This window comes from Gymnogyps californianus, chromosome 9 (genome assembly GCF_018139145.2).
Source record: "Gymnogyps californianus isolate 813 chromosome 9, ASM1813914v2, whole genome shotgun sequence".
Taxonomy (NCBI): Eukaryota; Metazoa; Chordata; class Aves; order Accipitriformes; family Cathartidae; genus Gymnogyps; species Gymnogyps californianus.
Genome location: NC_059479.1, coordinates 20,248,735 through 20,268,052, shown reverse-complemented (window position 1 = coordinate 20,268,052; position 19,318 = coordinate 20,248,735). Strand labels below are relative to the sequence as shown.

The window sequence follows — 19,318 nt, the reverse complement described above, 5'->3', positions numbered from 1 at the left end:
AAGAAGTGCAAGCGAGAGGAGACAGCATTCAGTATTTCTCTACATTGTCATTTATTGGTGAAGATGAAACTGTGCGATTCACGTCCGTTACACTATCGTGACAAAATGACCATAGTGGGGACTGTCTGATAGCAAAAAGGAACTTTATAATGGATTAAAAGATCTTTGCCTTTAATTATTCTGAGCTGGTTTTCTTATGGCTGCTAGAGAGACACGCTGCCTTAGAAATAAAACCACGCAGGCTGTTCTGATAACCCTGCAGAATTAAGGCACTTTTACCAAAACAGATTTCAAAAGGCAACAAGTCAAAAAACAACAATGAAGTGATTTGCATATGCCTATATATTAAGTTTTAAGATAACCTGGTTTATATTTAGTTCACACAAACAAATTAACAAAATATAGCAGCATACAACCTATGAAAAGCTTAAGAAATTTATTAGATGCACAGATAAAGTGCTGTAACAGAGAAACGTGTGTAAATCTTTTTTTAAAATAAATAAGGTACAGTTAAACCACCTTTGACTCATTTTAGCTCCAAAAGAAAAGTCAGCCTAAGTTTTAATGATTTGAATTTTAAGGTCAAGGTGAAATATATCATAACAGTGGTTGTGATCTACGTATCAACTATTTGAGTCTCCTGTTCCTCTTGAGGTTTCCCAGAAACAGGAAGGCTATTGCAAAACGTATACATTAGACATAGTTCCTTTTACAGAAACATTTTTGTAATAAAGTGTGGTTGCTCAAATACATGTTAAAATATTTAACAAGGAAACAATTTTCTTCTGATCCAGTCGATCTTTTAAACAAGACAATGTATTTTTTCTATGCTGCAGCCCACAGGAGGGAACAGAAGTAAACATCCTCCTTAACTGAAGACTGTTTTGCTTTGAGAACTAAACTATTGCATTATACGAGAGCAAGAAATATCCATTTCGTGTTATCCCTTTCTCCAAACGCACAGCCCATTGCTATACTTCTTTTTGCCTTAATCTCAAAGGTCCATTTGTCTTCAGGAAAGACGCACATTAGAAAGAGGTTCCCTTTAAGGGTCTTATTATAAGATCTTTTACTGCCTTTCCATCTGGGGAAGCTCTTTGACAGAAGGAACTGTCACTGTCGGAGTTTCGGATGCTACTAGGTTTTTGTGCTCTGTTATCTGTCATTTCAGGCACTTTGGGGCTAACATGGCTGTTTGATTTAAGTCAATGCAATAATATTAGCAATACGTTCAATACTCAGAAGGGTCACCACAGTTTCCTTCATACGCTCAGGATTTCAAATTCTTCTTCCACTTCAAATAGCTTGTCCGTAGATTCGATGAGTTCTGCAAAAAGAAAAAAAAAAAATTTTAAACAAATTAGAATCTAAAGACGTGCCTGATTTTGTTTACTTAAAAAACAACCCCAAAACCCCCACTTTTCTGGAATGTGTCCTTCAAAGTATTTTGTAATATTAAAAAAAAAAAAATCTATCTATCTGTGCTAGCGATTGTATGTGGCCTGTTTGGGCAACTGCCTGATATTCTGTCTGAATAAGGCATTTAATCACGTGGTGGTTGCTTGACACTCAGGCAAGCACCGTCAGTCCTCCTGTGATTATTCTTCTGTTTGCTAACGAGGCCCACTCGGCTGCACAACGGCACTTTCGGTCGGTACTGCACCTGCGCCTGTAGTCGTCACTTCTGGCTTCGTTGGAGGTATGAAAGGAGGCCAGTGGGGTGGGTGCTTCTGGACCAGCTCAAACATCCGTAGACTCTGTTGCTTTAGAATCTCCTGAGGACAGAATACTTTTGTTTTAAAAGATGCCTCAAGAGAACCTTCAAACACAAAAAAATGTCTGCTTCGTTAAAAACATTTTTAATTATGTATGTCTATCAAAACCCAAAGGCTTTACGCAGACATACGGTGAAAACCTATTATTTCGAGTACCTGCCATTATGAATCACTGCTTCACAGAGCTCTGTAATATCTTCCTAGTTGAAAACACACCTGGAAGACAGAGCTCCTGAACTGTCCTACAAGTTATCAGTGTGTTATAATTAGCTTTGATATCCACACACCTAGAATTTTGTTTACATGTCGTGAACAGACAGCAAGAACACACAATATTTTGTGCCTTTTAAAAGAAAATTATTTGCATGGACCTCTTGGTGTTCAAGTTTTCTGTTCCTCAGTGAGAACAAAAGACAAATCTATCAGCTCCAAAAAACCCAACAGATTTTGAAGGACAGGTTTCGATCAGGAGAAACAAGTTGTTATTGAAGCCAAATTCCACGCCTCTTCAATCAGGTACGCTACATCATATCCTGTATTTCAGTTATTTACAAACTGTCCTAAAGTCCTTTTCCTGTGGCAGCAAGCACCTTTTGCGCGTCCCGCAGTTCAGCAGGAGCTGGATGGATTCAGCACTTACAGAGTCAGATCTTTTGTGGTACCAGGGACTAACAGTCATAATTAGAATACATAATAATATATTATGTCAAACAATAGAAAAGGATCAGGAAGCAAATAAATAAATTGCTACAACATGGCAGTTAAAACTGACTTTTAACATTTATTTCTCAAGAAATGACTAAGTTTCAGCCAGTAACACAGCAGTACTAAAAAAAGAAAAACTTTTTAAGGGTATATATTTACACCCGTTTTCCAAGTGGCAGAGTTCATGGTTGTCAAAATGCTGAACAAGCTCCGATTAGCAATTCAGTAGTACTGGCTCACCCTGACGCATTAATGCATTCTTCTCTATGGCTCATTTAATTTGCATGCAGAGAAAGATGTAATGGGAATTTCCATTGTTAAAAAAAAAAAAGTATACATTACTTCATACAGAGCAAATAAAGAGAGTATTATTACCTTTTGTACAAGACTGCACCAGTTATCAAAGTCACATTCTTCTTTGCAAAAGAAGCCCTAAGGAAAAAAATACATACAGTAGTAGTATTAAATAATAACAATATGTGAATGAGTGAAGGATGCTGTGGTACCTTTAGCACTGTTTAAAGCTTTAGAAACATATGCCTCCAGTGACAATCACCCATAAACCAACCAAAGGATACTGGCATGGCATCAGATCTAATTTCTTCAACTACCACAGTCTTCTTGTGACGGATACTGGATGACTTCTACAAGTAATTCCATTTAAAGATTTGTAAATTATGATATAAAATAAGCTTAACTAACTTGTCCAGAGCGACCATGCATATATGGTAGTGATGGAATAAAATAAGGAAACCTGGTTCAGTTCCTTGCTTTGACCTTCAAAATACTTCTTGCAAAAGGGAAATGCTGCTCAGAAAAGAAAATGAATTAGCTCCCTAGGATACAAACAGTCAATTCCCTGCTTGACCTAACATTAATGTATCCTATGCAGTTAATATATAAACTACCACGTGTTGAATTTTAGATTGCAGAAGACTGCCCTGTGATCTTACTTCTGCTCAAGGAAATGCATTACTGCCCTGACCAATATACAGAGGTGTTACTTTGAAATAAAGTGCACGCATCTATTATTTCCTAACACCTACTAAAGCTACTGAAGGGTCCAAATTCATGATCTTCATTCTGTGTGGGGCTTGCTGGCAGTGGAAGCTCTGGTCATCAACTGTACCATTTTCTTCTGAATCTACAAAACTTTGAGTGGTGTGAGGGTCCAAGTAGATCAGCTCGTTGCCTGTATGGGTAAAATCCATATGTCGATAATAAGCAAGAGACTTTAGTGAGCACTTATTCCATCCAGACTCGTAAAACAGAAATTAGATTATCATCACACTCCATATCTAGACTTTCTAGCTAGGGAGTCTTTAAGAGAATCATAAAGTTAGACACACTAGTTTCCCACAGGGTATTCAGTACAATTGTCTATTGTGACCTATTACTGTGGATTTTTTGGTGGGTTTGTTCTACCTTTGTCGCATACTTGCCTTTTTCTACGTGAGGTCCAGTACGTTTTTTAAAAATCTCAACTGTTGTAATCCCTAACATTCCACAGACCAAAAGGTACAGGATGACCGCAAATACAATCTGTAATCCCATCAGGCATTCATTCAGAAATTGAAACAAAGAAGTCTGACTAAAAGTTCAGGTTTTACGAAAGGAAGAACAAAATAGCCGTAAAATTATGGGTCAAATTGGGGTGAAATCTGAAAGACTGAATCTAGTATTAACTATTGCTTTAATTAATAAAGGAAGATATGGAAGAAGGTGAAAAACATACTGCTATCAGAAAAAGTTTGAAATACGAGAAAATAATTTAAGAAAACTGTGACGCAAAAGAATAAAACAAGACACCCTTCATTAGGAAGTATTAATGATTAGGAAAAACTCAGTATTTTAACAGTAGTGACATTTGACACTTGCTGAACGCTATCGGCTTTTCTTAGTGTGTTCTTGCTTATATCATTACTTATTTTTACATCAAGCTTTGCTGCTACTTTTCCGTTCCTGTGAGGATGATATCATACTGTTCCTGAAGTATTTGAAGTATGTTTCTTCATTTCTTCTTCTCTGTTCTCATGCTTAAACTGCTTACTATTTCCCCTTCCAAAAAAACCCCCTTTCTCTTTACATCATATGCGTTATTTGGAATAAGTTTCTTTTTTCCTTACCTAAAAATCCTATGAAATAATAGGCATTATTTGGTTTCCCTCCTAATGCTCCCAAAGACTGTGGCATCTTAAAGCATTCCTAGGAGTTCAAAGGGAGAAAAACGAAATTGAAGTTGATTTGTTTATTGATATAACAGATACCCGAACTTATTTCACAATAATAAACAATTCACTGAAAAAAACCTTACTTTAAACGCATCAATATATACTGGATTTATGTGATTTATCCCTAGCCGTAGAGGTATAATAAGCAAGAGGGGCTTCCAGCCTGTGCAGAATCCTGCTGCGTTCTTATTTCGGCCAAGAGCACTTCTGTGCAAATGTGCGCTGCTGTGGGCCGCGCTGCTGCTCTGGGGAGGGGACCAGCACATTTTCTCTGTGGGGATAAAACCAGAAATCAATGAATGCACACAGGAACACAGAGCAGATCTTCCGCTCGATCATGAATTAAGCTACTTTGCCAGACATCTTTATAGAGCTCCTGTTTTAAGACAAAAGGAGCAGGGCATGGAAATAGTAACTACTTAGTAGAAGTAATTCTAGCAGACAGAATATGTGCTGGCACATTAGTGAGACATGAGATAAACGACTGGGGGATGAAAATTTAAAACTGAAGTTACATTTACTACTAGCATTATTAATACTGTCAAGCTTTGCCCAGAAAATGTCAGGGAAATGAAATGGCAGAGATGATAGCATGAGAAACTCTTCAGGGAACTCTTCGCTTCCAATGATGTGACCACAGAGTAAGCAGAAGTAGGGACTAAAGTAGAAATAGGCTGTGGCTAAATACCACTTGTAAACCCACCTTTCTTACAACGGAAAATTAAGCCGGGCCATGTGTTCCTCTAGGATCTGCCCCTGGTTTCTCTTTTGCCTGACCAAAGCACAGCGCTTGGGCAAACTGCATTAAAAACAATGCTCTGTATTTCTACATACTGCAACTTCATTCCATTTCTGAGGCAGGAGTTTAGGTAGCACAGACCAAACTCCATCTTCTCCCAAACCGCGTGGTACGTAAGTTGGCCACCAAAAAGGCCTACATCGTTCTGTGCTAGCTTTAGTTTTGGACACCCAAAACCTGAGTTTGCATTTCCTTTATTCCTTTTCTTACCCTGGGAACAAGTAGGGACGGCCCAAAAGTATTTTGTTCTTATCGAGATACATTCAGGAAAGTGGAGTCAAATCAAAAACTGTCACCAGAGAACTAATGTTTCACTTACTGATGTCTTCAATGACCACCGTATTGTCCATAGATACATAAACTGCTAATGAATTCCATTCATCAAATAAAGCAAGCTTCCTAGAAAACATTAAGGTAATAATTAATATAAGCTAATTAGGACCATGAGGGTAACTTTTCATTCAGGACAATTAGATGGTTCTCGAGTAAAAAAAATTAAATTGTTTCTTTGTGAAAACATATTTGTTGGATTTTTTTAAGTTTCCATGTAATAAAAAGATAACTTTGAATATTTAATGTTTAATATATTTAGAAAAATAAATACTGAGTGGTTCCAGGAAAAGCACACACACTGTACCATGTGAAAACTGTTTTGTCCTTTTGCCAAATGCAGGGATAGTAACAGCTCAACCACATAATTAGGTTTATTACTTTTTATTGCATTTAACAGCTTCCGCAATGGGATCCTGCCCAGTGTGCCTGGCATTGTCTCGAGAAGGAAAAAATTCCTGTGCCAGTTTTGCACATTACTTTTTGCTTAAGGAGTTCCACTAAATTCAGTGGAACTAGTTCTGTGCACGCGTGGACAGCAGACTCAGGGCATTAAAAGCTAGATCAGCTAAAGGTTTTCGGCACCCAAAAGTTAGGAGGGAGGCATTACAGCACACAGGTTTCTGTCCACTTGTGTGAAATCCAAAACTCTGGGGAAGGGAGCTACACTCTTAAGCTGCACAGGCTGAGTCAGCTGTCTAAAATAAGCCAGAAAAGCCTGTATGTGAGCACTAAGCCATGAAGAATTTGTAAGTGAAGAGAGCTGGAGGCCAGGGCATGCTTTAGCTCCTCTCCCCCTCTCCAGAATGTGTGTCTGTCTCAGGGCTGCAAAGAATTGCTGCTGAGCACTCAGGACCTGCAGTCTAGCCTCCACTTGAGATCTGGCACCTCCACCTATCCCTCAGAAACGGAGCAAAGGCAACTCTCTTAGGTGCGGCTTCTAGACTAGGAGGAGCTGCCCATGTTTTTAGGAGGAGCTGCCCATGTTTTACGCAGCGCCCTTCAGGCAGAACTGCAGCTCTGAGGTGAGGAATTGCAGTTCAGCTCCCTCCTTGGCCTGGATGGCTTCACTCTGATGTTTCATACCACCACTCTAATCCGCACGGTGCCACTCCTGACCTGTCAAAGCTGTGCCACTTTGTGGAAAGGAATACGCATCTCTGGTGCTTACTGGTTAGGGCGTGTAGACAGCATAGCAGGAGAGACCTTGCAGGTCTTCCCCAGGCCCTTGGTATATGAAAATTTAGAACTCACTCAATCCCAGCTCAGTACCTGCCTGCCGGGCTACAGCATCGTGGTCCGCACAGTACTTGCAAACACATGGCATACATATTCCCCATTCTGAGAGAGGGAGATCAGCCTTTAAAGCTGTGTCTTGGGCCTTGGTCTCTGAGCTTAGCTGCCCCAGGGGAGTACGTTCTGAAGGAGCTCGTGTGATTTGACTTACTTTAGTACTTGAGCAACTGTATTTGGTCCAAACCATTCTCCAATTGATTTCCCCTCTCCAACACCCATCTGCGCTGTTTTTATGAGGGAAAACACACACACAGAGGAAAAAAAAGACCATGGAGAGTCTGGTCACAATAGCTGTGTTAAATAGCATGACCTACTAATATTTTGTCATACATTCTAGAGCAATTGCAAACTGTATTTAGCAACAACAATTATTTTCTCAATCTATGCTCTTTTCAAATCTTAATGACTGTTAGTTCCTACACAAAAAGTTTCTAAACTGTAATGAGAATTACAAATATTTGTGTCCTTTATTACAAATTACAGCAATAAGCTTCATGACTGTCTACTTTAATAATATCAACTCTGTTACCCGAGGTTTACATACTATATCAAGAGCTAGATTCTAGTATACAGATTTATTTAGGTCTCAATGAATAACATTATCTGAATTATTATACTTTGTACCCATTTGCATGCATTTTTATTTATATATAAACATATGCATTGTCTTCATAATCAGCTTTTAAAAATTTTGAATTAACATATTTCAAATTAGAACATTTCAACACAGTAGGAATTTCAGTGGGAAAAAGAAAAAGTTGATGTGTGTTCTTACCCATTTGGTGGATGGAATAACAGCAATCCTTTCTATCTAGAAAGCACCGTAAGATTCTGTGATATTCTTCTGGTTGTTTTTTGTGTTTTTCCCATTGCCAATCTTACGGGGAAAAAGTTATACAGATTAAAAAATGATAATGTTTCCATCGTTCCGATCAAATTTCTAGATAGTAAAAGCCATACAATGAGATGTTAAAAGACAAATGTACAATTCATCTCTAATATTTACATTTTGTTTAGAGTTCCTAGAAGTCGCAGCTTGTCATTTATTATCAAGCTGTCCTTTATCATCACAGGCTAGATTGTGAAAACTGGGAAAATAAAATAAAAGTGTCAATTGCAACTATATTCTGAGTGATCACTGCTGAGAATTGATAGCTATTGCTGTATGTGAGCTTCCAAGATCATTTAAAACTATACGCTCTGTTTAGATTTTGTTAGATTTGTAAGCATAATGTAAGCATTTGTAAGATAACGATATAAGGTCCATAAAGTCAAGTCCAAACACAACGCTGGCTCTCTCCCACAGCAAAATCCAAAACGTAGCTTTGCCACGTATGCTCTTGCTTCTCACCTAAGGTAGTTACCTCCCATTTACTGAGAGAGAAGTGCATACATAGGGCTGATACTATGAAGTAGCTACAAACTACAAGTTCATATTCCAGTTGTTCTCAGGTAATTTGTTTGTTTGCCTGCTCCTTCAGTTAAATCTTTGCACCTCCATTCTGTGGATTCAGTTATTCAAGTCGATAAATCCTTCTGTGGATTCAGTTATTGAAGTAGATAAATCCACAAAGCATGCTGCCATAGAAACCACAGCACAACAGTGCAAGGATTACAGGCCTAACCGTAATAATTTAATTGACACAGCAGCTACACACAGACCAGACCTACGATACTTACCCGTGATCCTGGGATGTGAGGTGTTGATACAGGCTTAAGAGCTTGCACTAATGGGTTCTGCTGTGGGGTTTGGACCTCAGGCTGGTGACGGGTGAGCGGTCTGTGAAGTACTTTGTATGGTGTCTATCACTATGTCACTATTCACACAGTCACTGTGTGCCAATATTTGGTGGCTATGTAAGCAATGAAGAGAAGGGTAAGAACTAGACCCGTGGCGGCAGGTTCTCCCTTGGCTTCCACTTGGGTATTTCTCAAAAAGATTTATAAAGTAACGCCAATGGGATTCCCTACTTGTCCTCCCTCTATTTCTATTTCTCTGCTTAAGGCTGGCATGATTTCGCCCCGTCAGACAAGAATAATTCACTAGTAACTTCTACCAGGGCACCAAAGAAAGTTTCATTAATAAATTTAGGTTTTGCGCTTTTATGGAAAACTACAACAAAAATTAAACAGTCTCCAAACAACACAAAAGCTGACTCAGCAACAGTACTCACCTCTTCCTAAATGTCTGCAGATCAGTGCTTGTGCCAGCATCATCTGCCCACATCGCAGCATACATCCCCAGCCAGCATCAGACGAAGGACCAGTGCCTCCTATTAAAAAAGTTCATTACAATCAATAAGGGCTTTAGAACGAGTGCGGCGCCACAGAGAAAATGTCAGAGTTAAAATCTCTAACAACTGTCCTATGGACAAAAGGCACTGAGCAAGACCTTCTCTTTCCATATTGCTGGTCTAACTTTACTGCTTGCTCTACAAGCACGAAGACCTGATTATATGCAGGTAGAAGTAAACAAAGTTTTTAACAGCTTTAATATTTTGTTTGCATAAACAGTTAAAATGATGCTCAAAATGTTCTAATACTGTAAAAATCATTTTTCAGTCCATGATAACATCACTAATCCTGCTGTCTAATTTATAACAAGGCAGCTGGTCTGCTGCATACTCACCAATAGGCGAAAACTTTCTTCTATACGTAAACCAGAGACGAGCACTTATATCCAACAGTAACTTAGATTTGTCTGCAATATTTTTAAGAGGAAAGAAATTATTAAAACAGACTTTTAAAATTGAAAAATTCTAATTTTCCCTGTACGGTCAATATATAGAGTGCATGCAAGACTCCTGTTAGCTTTTACATATAAGACCCTTAATACTTAGAACATTTTTAGCTGTTTAAACACAGAGAGCTTTTGTAGACTGCTAATTAAAGTTAACTTATTAAAGAGGAAATAATTATTAGCCAATGAAGTTTTACAAGGTGTTTGGAATGACTATGCCCAGCTTGAATGAAACAACTATGGAGAACTATGTCCTCAGGAAAGAACTGGTAAAGCAAGTTAAGAAAGGTGAAGAATTTCTACATGCAAACCAACATGGAACTATGCATTACCTCCAAACCCAATACAAAGTCATTTTAAGAAAAAGTTAATAATATTAAGTTTAATTAAATCTCTCTTTTTTTTTTTTTTAAACACATGCACTTACAGAATTCTCCCAAAGAATCTGAAGAATTCTTAAGAATCTTATTTGCTGCATTCTCTCTGAGCCGTGGCTCAGCCTGATTGGCCTTTTCAAGGGATCCTTCAGCCGATCAAGGCTGTATGCGGTACCCTTGGCTGTCCTGAACACCATGCCTGCATTGATGGCCACTGCCTTTGACATGTAACACAGGAGGATACCCTTATCTTCTCCCCAAGGAGCAAAACTCACTTCTGAAATCTTATTTTTATATGATATATAAATACATCACTCTGCTATGACTTTTAGGTCATATATTTATTTTCATCAAAATACAGTACGTGCCCTAGATTAATTTTATTATTATTATTGCTATTATTATTATTCTTTCGAAATATCATTTTAGTTGCAAATAACAGGCTGCAGACAGCATCCCTCAAGGGAAAATAACATTAGTAATACTGAACATTCCCCAAAAGTTATTTACTTATCTATTTCTGAGGCATTTGATGTTGAGAAGTGACCAGCCTCACACCTGACTCACCTTCGCTACAAGTACGATCTCTTTGCATGAGTTACGGTAGAACGTACATTGGTAAACTTCTGGTTTCATTTTAGGATGAATACTGCTGCTTATAGTTGGTTTCTTGTTGATGAAGAAAAATAAACTTCTCTCATGAGACATTTAGAGAACGTAAGGAAATCAGGAGCTGCTGCTGCATGTGAATCTATGAATGCTCTACAGATTTTACAGATAATTTTCATTCTAAAGATACCTGTGTTTAGGTGGTGTTGCCTTCCTAGAATCCACACTGGCTCATCAGTTTCTGGAAATTCTTCTAAGTAGTCTGACAAAATAGTGATCTGGTTTTCATACCTAGATAAAACTGAAAAGGAATACACAAAATTCAAACTCCATTTTATCCCTTTGTTCTTTTATGCACAACTTTGAGTTCTTAGACTGAACTAGTTGTAGCTAGTCTTTGCAGTCTTTGGGTCTTCTGAACAGTGCTGCCAGCTGCATTTAGTCTTTTCCTTTAACAAGCTGTTCTGTCACTGAAATATCCACTGTCTTGGCTGGGTTTTGTTTTGATCCTCAGCGAGTGCTGAGAGAATAACATGGCTGACACTTTGACTATAAGCAGTCTGACGGAAGCCAGCAGCAGAAGTTCAGGATGACTGCAGTGAGAGTAAGATTTGATTCAAGGAAATGAGGAAAGGAAAAAATTATTTAGGCATCCCGGCATATGTGCCCATGCTTGATCTTAAATGTAAAAATACTGCCACTCAGAGCGATTATGGCCTTGTGCTTAGTGGGAAGCATGTGAAAAGTGTTAGCAAGACTGGGTTTTACTTTCCTAACTGGAGATTTGAAACACTTCAGAAAAAAAAAAAAAGATGCATTAATGTTATTATTCAATGCTAGGTCTACTTAGTGTAAAATAACAAATGGTAATTAATACTGCTAAAAGAAGACAGTTCAATCATTTTTTAGATCATTAAAGTGGGGTTTTTTGGAAGAGTGAAACAGGCCTTCAAGTGTAAAAATGAATGTAAAATCATTTCTGTTAGATAACAATCTTAAAGGAATAAACTGCTAAAAAATCGAAGCTAAAAGTGAAAGCAAACACAATTATATTTTATTCTTCAAGTAACTGCACATATATACAGTATAAAGAACAAATAATCAGCAGGTAAATATAAAAAAAAACATTTAATGTAAAAATATACATTATAGCAATCAGAAGTGAAATTGAGCTACACCACCCTCTGACTGAGCACCCAGGGCCAGTGCTACCAAGCACTGAAGATACACCTTCTCTGCATGTTAGCGCGGGCAGTTGTTAGAAAACATGATAAACTTCTTTAAGGCTGTCTTACAGAGCAAAAGAACTTCTTCCACTGCGCTGTCTTCTCCGCCAGAAAAGTCATCACTCATTGCACTGACAGGGTAAATTGCCTATTTTTGAGTCCAAAGACTTAAAAGACTCTCACCCCTCGAAATCCAACAGGAGGGAACTGTGTCCCCCCTTCGCGGCCGTGTCTCTCTCCCACACCCGCCGCCATACCACATCTCAGACCATCCGCGAAAGAACTACTGGGGTCTCTCTTCTCTTTCCTCCAAAGCCCTAACCCTCCCACCGCTGAAGCCCAGCGGAGCGCTCCCCGCAGAGAGCCGCGGCAGCCTCCCGCCGCGCCGGGGCTGCCAGCGGCGGTTCGCGGCGACACCGGCCTCAGGCCGCCCCGAGCCCCGGCCTCGCCCCTCCGCACCGCAACCCCCGCCAGAAGCCCCTCTGCCCCGCGCCCCCTGCCCCCGGGAGAGGCGGCGGGGCCCCGTCCCTCCCCGCCAGGCAAACCCCTCACGACGGAAAGCACCGACCCCCCCCCCCCGCCCCGGCCTCGCCCCTCAGCCCGCGGGCGCCTCCCGCCGCGGCGCGGCCCCGCTGACGGCCCCTGGGGCGGGCAGGCCGCCGGCCTGGCCTCTCGCCGCCAGCGTGCCTGCCCCGCCAACCGCCGCCCTAACGGGCAGGCCCGCCGCCCCGCTCGCCCTGCTCCCCCTCCGCGGCCTCACGCTGCCGCCGCCGCCGCCCCTCACCTGACTCCATCCTCCCGCTGTCACCATCCTCCTCCTCGCCCCGACACGGAGGCACAACACGGCCGCGGCGCGGGGCGCCCTGGGAGGTGTAGTCCCGCCGGCCGGCGGCAGCGCACCGCCTCTCGCCCGTTGGACTACAAATCCCAGCAGCCCCCGCGGCCCGAGGGGCGAGAGGAGCAGGCCGGTAGGAGAGGAGCAGGTCGATTGGCTGGGCTGGCCCCGGCGCCCCTCTGATTGGCCGGCGCGCGGGCCGAAGCACCGCCCCTGTCGGCAGGGGGAGGTGGCGAGGCGGCGGCTAGCATGGAGGCTGCGGTGTCCGACGTGGGGGTCTGCAACCTGGCCTACGCCGGGCGCCTGGAGGAGCTGCGGGCCCAGCTGCTGCGCGACAGGGCCCTGGCCACCAAGGCCGACCAGGTCTGCCGGCTGCGGCTCTCCCTGCCCGCCGGGGCGAGAGCGGGCGGCCTGTGAGGCCGCTCCCCGCGGGGCGGCTCCTGTCAACCGCCTCCCCGCCCCCTCCCCCCCGCGCCCCTCCTTCCCGCCGCCCGCTCACCGCCGCTCCCTCCCTCCCTCGCTCTCTCCCTCAGGACAACCGGACCGCGCTGCACTGGGCCTGCTCGGCGGGACACACGGACGTCGCCGATCTCCTCCTCGGCCTCGGCGTGCCTGTGGACGACAAGGATGATGTGAGTGTCGCAGCCCTCCCGGGACCCCCCAACCCTGTGAGGGGCTGGCCTGGGGCGCGGGGCTGCTGCCGGGAGGCTGAGGAGTCCTGTCAACCCGTTTGCGTGGGGAATTTGGTTGCGCGGTTTCTGGCCGGACCCTTTGCCGTCACGATTTAAGCCGCAGGAGTGCCCCTAGCAGCGGTCCGGTGGCGCTGAGGGCAGCTCCCGGTGGCGACTGGTGCTGGTCGCTTCCTTCCTTTTCTCCCTCCTCCTGTCAGTTGGTGTATCCAGGGTGGTATCTGAGAGGTTTTAAAAAGTGCATACTACTGTGTGCGCTAGAAAGGCAAGCTGAAGTAGTTCACTGTTTATGTGGAAGAGGGAGTGACACGACTTGGTAAGTGTTGCTTATTCTCAATGAATTTCAGGAGAACTCTTCTTATGAACAAAGTTGTAAAATCTTTAATGTAAAAAATGTTTGGGTTGTTGTTGGGGGTTTTCATGTTACCTTTATCTCGATGTGATTCTCTTAAATATGTTGTGCCAAATCATGAGGTACCCTGAAGATTTCTCGTTATTGGGGAAGGCATTATAGAGTAGGTGACAAGTTCAGTGATTTCACAGTTGGAAAGGAGATGGTCTGTTACTGTTCTAGAGGAAGGGTTGAAATACTTACATTCATTATGAAGCATCCTAAAGATCATCCTTAAAGAAGGAAATGTTGTCCCATCAGTTTAATTAGAGGGTAGGCTATAGAAAAGATTGCAGAAACTTTTGGACACCCTTTTCTGCCACTCTTACTTGTTCTTAAAAAAGCACTACTGTTAATTCTGCAGGGGCGAAGCACCCTGCAAGATACCATGCGTAACTGCGTAACAGAAGTGATTCCTGTCGTTTAACTGGCAGCTTTTGTTAGGTACTGAATGCAGGCATGTGAGAGGACGCGAGACTTGTCTCTCTGGTGAGAATCAATAATGTTTAGCTTTACAGTCATAAGGGTAGGTGCAGTATGACTAATGAGCAGTCAAGTCTGTATTGGGGTTATGCTTTGTCATGTTTTTTGCCTGAAACTCCTGGTTTAAATAATGTGGGTTTTTTTCTTACTTCTCTAGGCTGGTTGGACTCCCTTACATATTGCTGCTTCGGCAGGCCGTGATGAAATTGTGAAGGCCCTCATTGCCAAGGGTGCTCATGTAAATGCTGTCAATCAGAATGGCTGCACGCCCCTGCATTATGCAGCCTCCAAAAATAAGCAGGAGGTATGTTTGCCTATGCTACTGGAGGTGGTGTTGCTCTTGGAAGAAGTATTTAGTTATATTAACTTTTCCTCCTCCTCCCCCCCTCCTTTCTCTTTCTACTTATTCAGATTGCAATCATGCTTTTAGAGAACGGAGCAGATCCGGATGCAAGAGATCATTTTGAATCCACCCCATTACACAGAGCAGCAGCCAAAGGAAACCTAAAAATGGTACAGATCCTTCTGCAGCACAATGCATCTGTTAATATACGGGACTCTGAAGGGAATACTCCTCTGTAAGTAATTTTTTATTTTTATTTTGCTTAATATAGCATAATCTCTATGAAACGAAACTCCATTACTTCAATTTCTTTTTTTAATTTCTCATTGCCTCAAAATACTCCCTTGCTTCACACACCTATGTAATTAAAAAGGATTTGAGAAAATCATACTTAGTGTTTTGCCTAAGTATGTCTGTACATACATACTTTAATTTGTGTTGCTACATCTACTTAAAAAGTGTAGAACTCCTTTTGTAATAATTTGGAATACATTCAGTTGCCACTAGAGGGTAGAAAGCGAGCTAATGACATCAAAGTTGGAGGAAACTGGTCTTGCAGGCTGGCCTACTCTGTCCTGCCAAGCAAGAACTAATTTTGGAAGCTTTTCTTCACCTCTCTAAGGAGAATAAGTTGCAATTTAAGTACAGTTAGTCCAGTGTTTGATATTACCTTAGAGATCAGTTTGAATCTGTAAGGGTAAAACCTAACTGCTTTGAAGTTGGTGGCAAAACTCTGCCTTGCCTACAGTGGAATCAAGATTTTGCCGTGAATAAGATCCAGCAGTATGTTTTAGCTATACATGAAACCCAGTATTGTCCTGGAACACACACCTTTATTCTCAAGATACTATGCCAAATGGAAAAAAGTGTTTGCTGCATTTGCAGTAGCTCTTTACTTCAGATTACTTTTAGGCATCGTACGATTTAGTTTATCACTTTCGATTCAAATAGAGATTACCATTTTCCAATTTCACTGTGGATTATGTGCTCCTTAGCTTTGCCGACTGCAGAGCCAAAGCCTAATCTAAAGAAGTGTCTTAATGTTGCGAGGACAATAGCAGGAGGAACGTTCTTGAGTTGCTTAATGACAACAGAGTGACTGGACATCAAGCTTTGGAATCTGTAGGTAGTTGGTTGCGTGTGGTTTTGTTGTTCTAGGATGTACCTCCACCCCACCCCCCCCACCCCCCCCAACATTCATGCTGTCATTTTGACAGGGCATAATTATTGCTCTTTATAAGTTTGGACTGTTTAATAGTGGCTGTGGGTTTCTTGTTCTTATTACAGTCATTTAGCCTGTGATGAAGAGAGAGTGGAGGAGGCAAAGCTGCTCGTGTCTCATGGTGCAAGTATTCACATTGAGAATAAAGAAGAACTGACCCCACTGAAAGTGGCAAAAGGTGGCCTGGGAGCCATACTTAAAAGAATGGTGGAAGGCTAGTGGGGACTTCTGACTTGACTCTCTTTCCTGTTGCACTTGTATTTAAGACTGCAAACTTTGTATTTTGATAGTTCAACTAGGATGTCCTGTATGGGCATCAGCATGGTAATAAAATGTGTATCCCTAGCTTTCCTTCAAGTACAGTGCCAAAACAACTGTTTGTACTTCCTGTTAATTAAACAGTTCACTGATTTTAAAGTATTTTTCAATATCTTGCAGTTTTCTTTCAGTTTACAGTATGATCTGTATAAATGCGGTCATTCCTTGTATTTCAGAACCTAGTTTAGGATTATTTCTTTCAAGCAACAGGACCAAAAATGCTTTAACCATTTAAAGTCAACTTTATTTTGGAAGCTTATTCTAAAGTCTTTGTTTTTTCCCTTAGCCTTTGTGCTTTGTGTGTGGTTTTTTGTTTGGTTTTTGTAGGTACTGATTCTCTTCCTTCAGATGATTCTAAACGACACCTCTCCCTTTGTAGAATGCAGTTTGCTCAGTTACTTAGATAATTGTATCCATTTTTACTCTTCTTAGTCTATTCAAGTGAGCTCTGAGTGTTTAAAGCTTTTCTGTTGTTATCTGTTGTTATCCTGTTTCTTTGAATCTTTAAATATATCTATTTGATGAAGTGCACTGGACTGCTTGCAGAATGCAGGCACAGTTTCAGGATTACCTCTGCAAATATACTACTATATAATGGAAGGCTCTGGATACTTCTCTGGGATGTACTTCGAATCTGAATTTATTTCCTCTTGCTCCTTCTGTAGATTTCTTTTTCTGTTCTGTTTGACTCCCATTATGCAGCACTGACGCTTGCAGTTTACCATCTTATTTTATAACAGACGCCTGATTTAATCTCTATTTACACATAGCAAATCCTGGTATTAAGTTATTAGAAGGCAGAGCTAACGAGACTGAATCGGTAAAGTGACCTTCTGTTCTGATGTTGGTAGGATCACTTTTGACACTAGTGGGATAGATTTCCCCCTTCTGAACCAACGATGCTGATAAAATTCTATGAAATAAAGAACTTTCCTAAACAGCAGTCTTTGATGTTATAAAACTTTATTAAACTTACATGTAACAAAAACAATATTTTCTAAATAGCTTGTACGCTTGGGATCTGAACAACAAGTCAGATGAAACCCTGCCATCCGTTACACAGTATGGAAATAGAACATGTTTGTTCTTCAGCTGCAAGGAAAGATTGAAATGGAAGATGACAGTTTCTACAGTTTGACTTGTAGGGATTAAGGTAATGCAATTTATTTTGATAAGCGAGACAGAAACTTACAACTAAACAACTATCTTCACCAAGTACTTTAAGTCTATCCTAGAAAGCAAAATGCAGGTTAAATTTCACTGAAGGTATCTATTGAGAGCAGGGGGGGATAACTTGGCTGTACAGTAAGCTCTGGCCATGCAGACCTTGCTTGAAGGAGGAACCTGACTCAGTAAATATTTCTTATATACTGTGCAGGCACTGCTGAAAACTTGAATTGAGAAAAGCTGAAGTTAAAATTCTGTGTTCATCTTGAGCTTTGTATAGCAAAAATACCCTGCCACAGCTCTGTAGCTTTGTAAATCCACTTCCCTAGGAGATGGTGGCTTGAATGTTGGCTTAATATCTGGTTTCCATATTAATGATCCCTACTCCCTCAGGAGAAGATAAATGGGCCATGCAGCAAAGACTGTCAGAACATCTGAGGCAAATTCTGAAAAATGTTTCTGCATCCTGCATAGCTCTGCAGGGTTTTTGAGCTACACACTGTGGATCAATACCTAATTTGGCTTGTGCTTTGCCAAGAGCATCAGTGGAAAGCTAGGAACAGTGCCCCATCCTTTTTAATAAACTACTTTACATGAGAGTAACTTCATAATGAGAACTAACATCTGCCAGAAGGCTTACAAAAGTATCTCAGTGTGTTAAGAAACTCCAAATAAATGTTATTTTCCTTACCTTCCTCCTCACCCCCAGCAATCTGTTTTGCTTCTTATTTTTGCTTTTGGCGTTTTTTTTAATACTATCTATTACACACTGGTGGTTAGCAGTATGAGAGGAATGATTAGTCTAGAACTTGTGTTCAATTGTTCTTTCTTTTTATATAAAAACATTAACATAACTTGAGCAATGTCTACTTTTTTAGCAAATGTAAGACCTGTGGTGGTCTAGGAAGATTGTATTAGCTATAGAAGGTAATTACAACTTCACCAGCATAAGCTCCTATCTTACTGTAGCAAGTTATATAAGGAATACATGTAGAGAAATTTGTGGAGGTAAGATTAAGGAAAGATTAAAAAATTATGATAATGACCACCTAATATATTCCCCTCTTCAGTCATGATAGTGCTGTTGCAGAGATGTGAAAGTTGGAAAGCTGTTGCAGTAGGAAAAATGTAACTAAGACATATATACAGGAGATGACTTTAGAAGAACTAATACAACTACAGCAGTGTCGTGAAGAGAGTTGTTTATATTTTCCCATGAAGGGCAAGAGTAAAAGAATGCCTGGGAATGTCAGAGAAGAAATTATTTAAAATTAATGCCACTGTCAGACAAGTCGTGGGCTCCCTTGGACCAATAATTGATTTCAATTATCTCATTAGGAAACACCTTTGGTAAGACATGGCACCCAAACAGGAGTAAGTAGTACTTACTCTTCTGTTGCTGTTACTGAGCATGCTTAATGTCGTAGTTCTGCATGCTTACAAAACTTTGGGTGTGAATATCAGAAATTTTCAGTAAGCTTCTAAACCTAGATTGAAGGATGTGAATTTGCGGATTTTGCTTAGCAAAATTGCCACAAGAGTCAGTAAGAGAGATGCCTGATTAAGAAGAGACTTCCGTACAGGTCATGACTTAAGGTTTACCCTGGATATTCCAGGGAGAGAGGAGTGTGAGGATCTACTGGGAGAATATGGCAGTGTTGGTATTAGTAAGGGTTTGACCATCGCAGTCTGGCACAAGCAGTTTTTAGCTAAATACTATAAGAACACTGCAAAGGCTCTTTTACTCTGGAATGAGGCTAAACACTAGGACACAGGTATCAA

General features: G+C 41.1%; 2 protein-coding genes across 5 annotated transcripts; one reads left to right on the top strand and one right to left on the bottom strand.

The window, feature by feature from the left end:
- Positions 1 to 13: 13 nt before the first annotated feature.
- On the bottom strand, positions 14 to 12,910 carry ATG4A (autophagy related 4A cysteine peptidase). 3 transcript variants are annotated; one of them, XM_050901940.1, is made up of 13 exons: positions 12,873 to 12,910; positions 11,053 to 11,163; positions 9,766 to 9,837; positions 9,311 to 9,409; positions 7,912 to 8,013; positions 7,288 to 7,360; positions 5,830 to 5,909; positions 4,795 to 4,982; positions 4,607 to 4,685; positions 3,527 to 3,672; positions 2,856 to 2,912; positions 1,664 to 1,775; positions 14 to 1,327 (listed from the first exon to the last, which is right to left on the bottom strand). In XM_050901940.1, the coding sequence occupies exons 1-13, from the start codon at positions 12,880 to 12,882 to the stop codon at positions 1,263 to 1,265; spliced, it is 1,194 nt and encodes a 397-aa protein (XP_050757897.1). In that variant the 5' UTR covers positions 12,883 to 12,910; the 3' UTR covers positions 14 to 1,262. The 3 variants fall into 3 exon arrangements, with proteins under 3 accessions (XP_050757897.1, XP_050757899.1, XP_050757898.1); XM_050901942.1 differs by lacking the exon at positions 12,873 to 12,910 and adding an exon at positions 12,272 to 12,302; XM_050901941.1 differs by lacking the exon at positions 12,873 to 12,910 and adding an exon at positions 12,158 to 12,189.
- A 262-nt stretch (positions 12,911 to 13,172) lies between these two features.
- Positions 13,173 to 17,309, top strand: PSMD10 (proteasome 26S subunit, non-ATPase 10). 2 transcript variants are annotated; one of them, XR_007766973.1, is made up of 6 exons: positions 13,173 to 13,286; positions 13,457 to 13,555; positions 14,644 to 14,790; positions 14,898 to 15,064; positions 15,825 to 15,951; positions 16,117 to 16,180. XR_007766973.1 is itself a non-coding variant. In XM_050901944.1 (5 exons), the coding sequence occupies exons 1-5, from the start codon at positions 13,173 to 13,175 to the stop codon at positions 16,268 to 16,270; spliced, it is 681 nt and encodes a 226-aa protein (XP_050757901.1). In that variant the 3' UTR covers positions 16,271 to 17,309. The 2 variants fall into 2 exon arrangements, 1 of the variants encoding a protein (XP_050757901.1); XM_050901944.1 differs by lacking the exon at positions 15,825 to 15,951 and having other exon boundaries at positions 16,117 to 17,309.
- Positions 17,310 to 19,318: the final 2,009 nt, after the last annotated feature.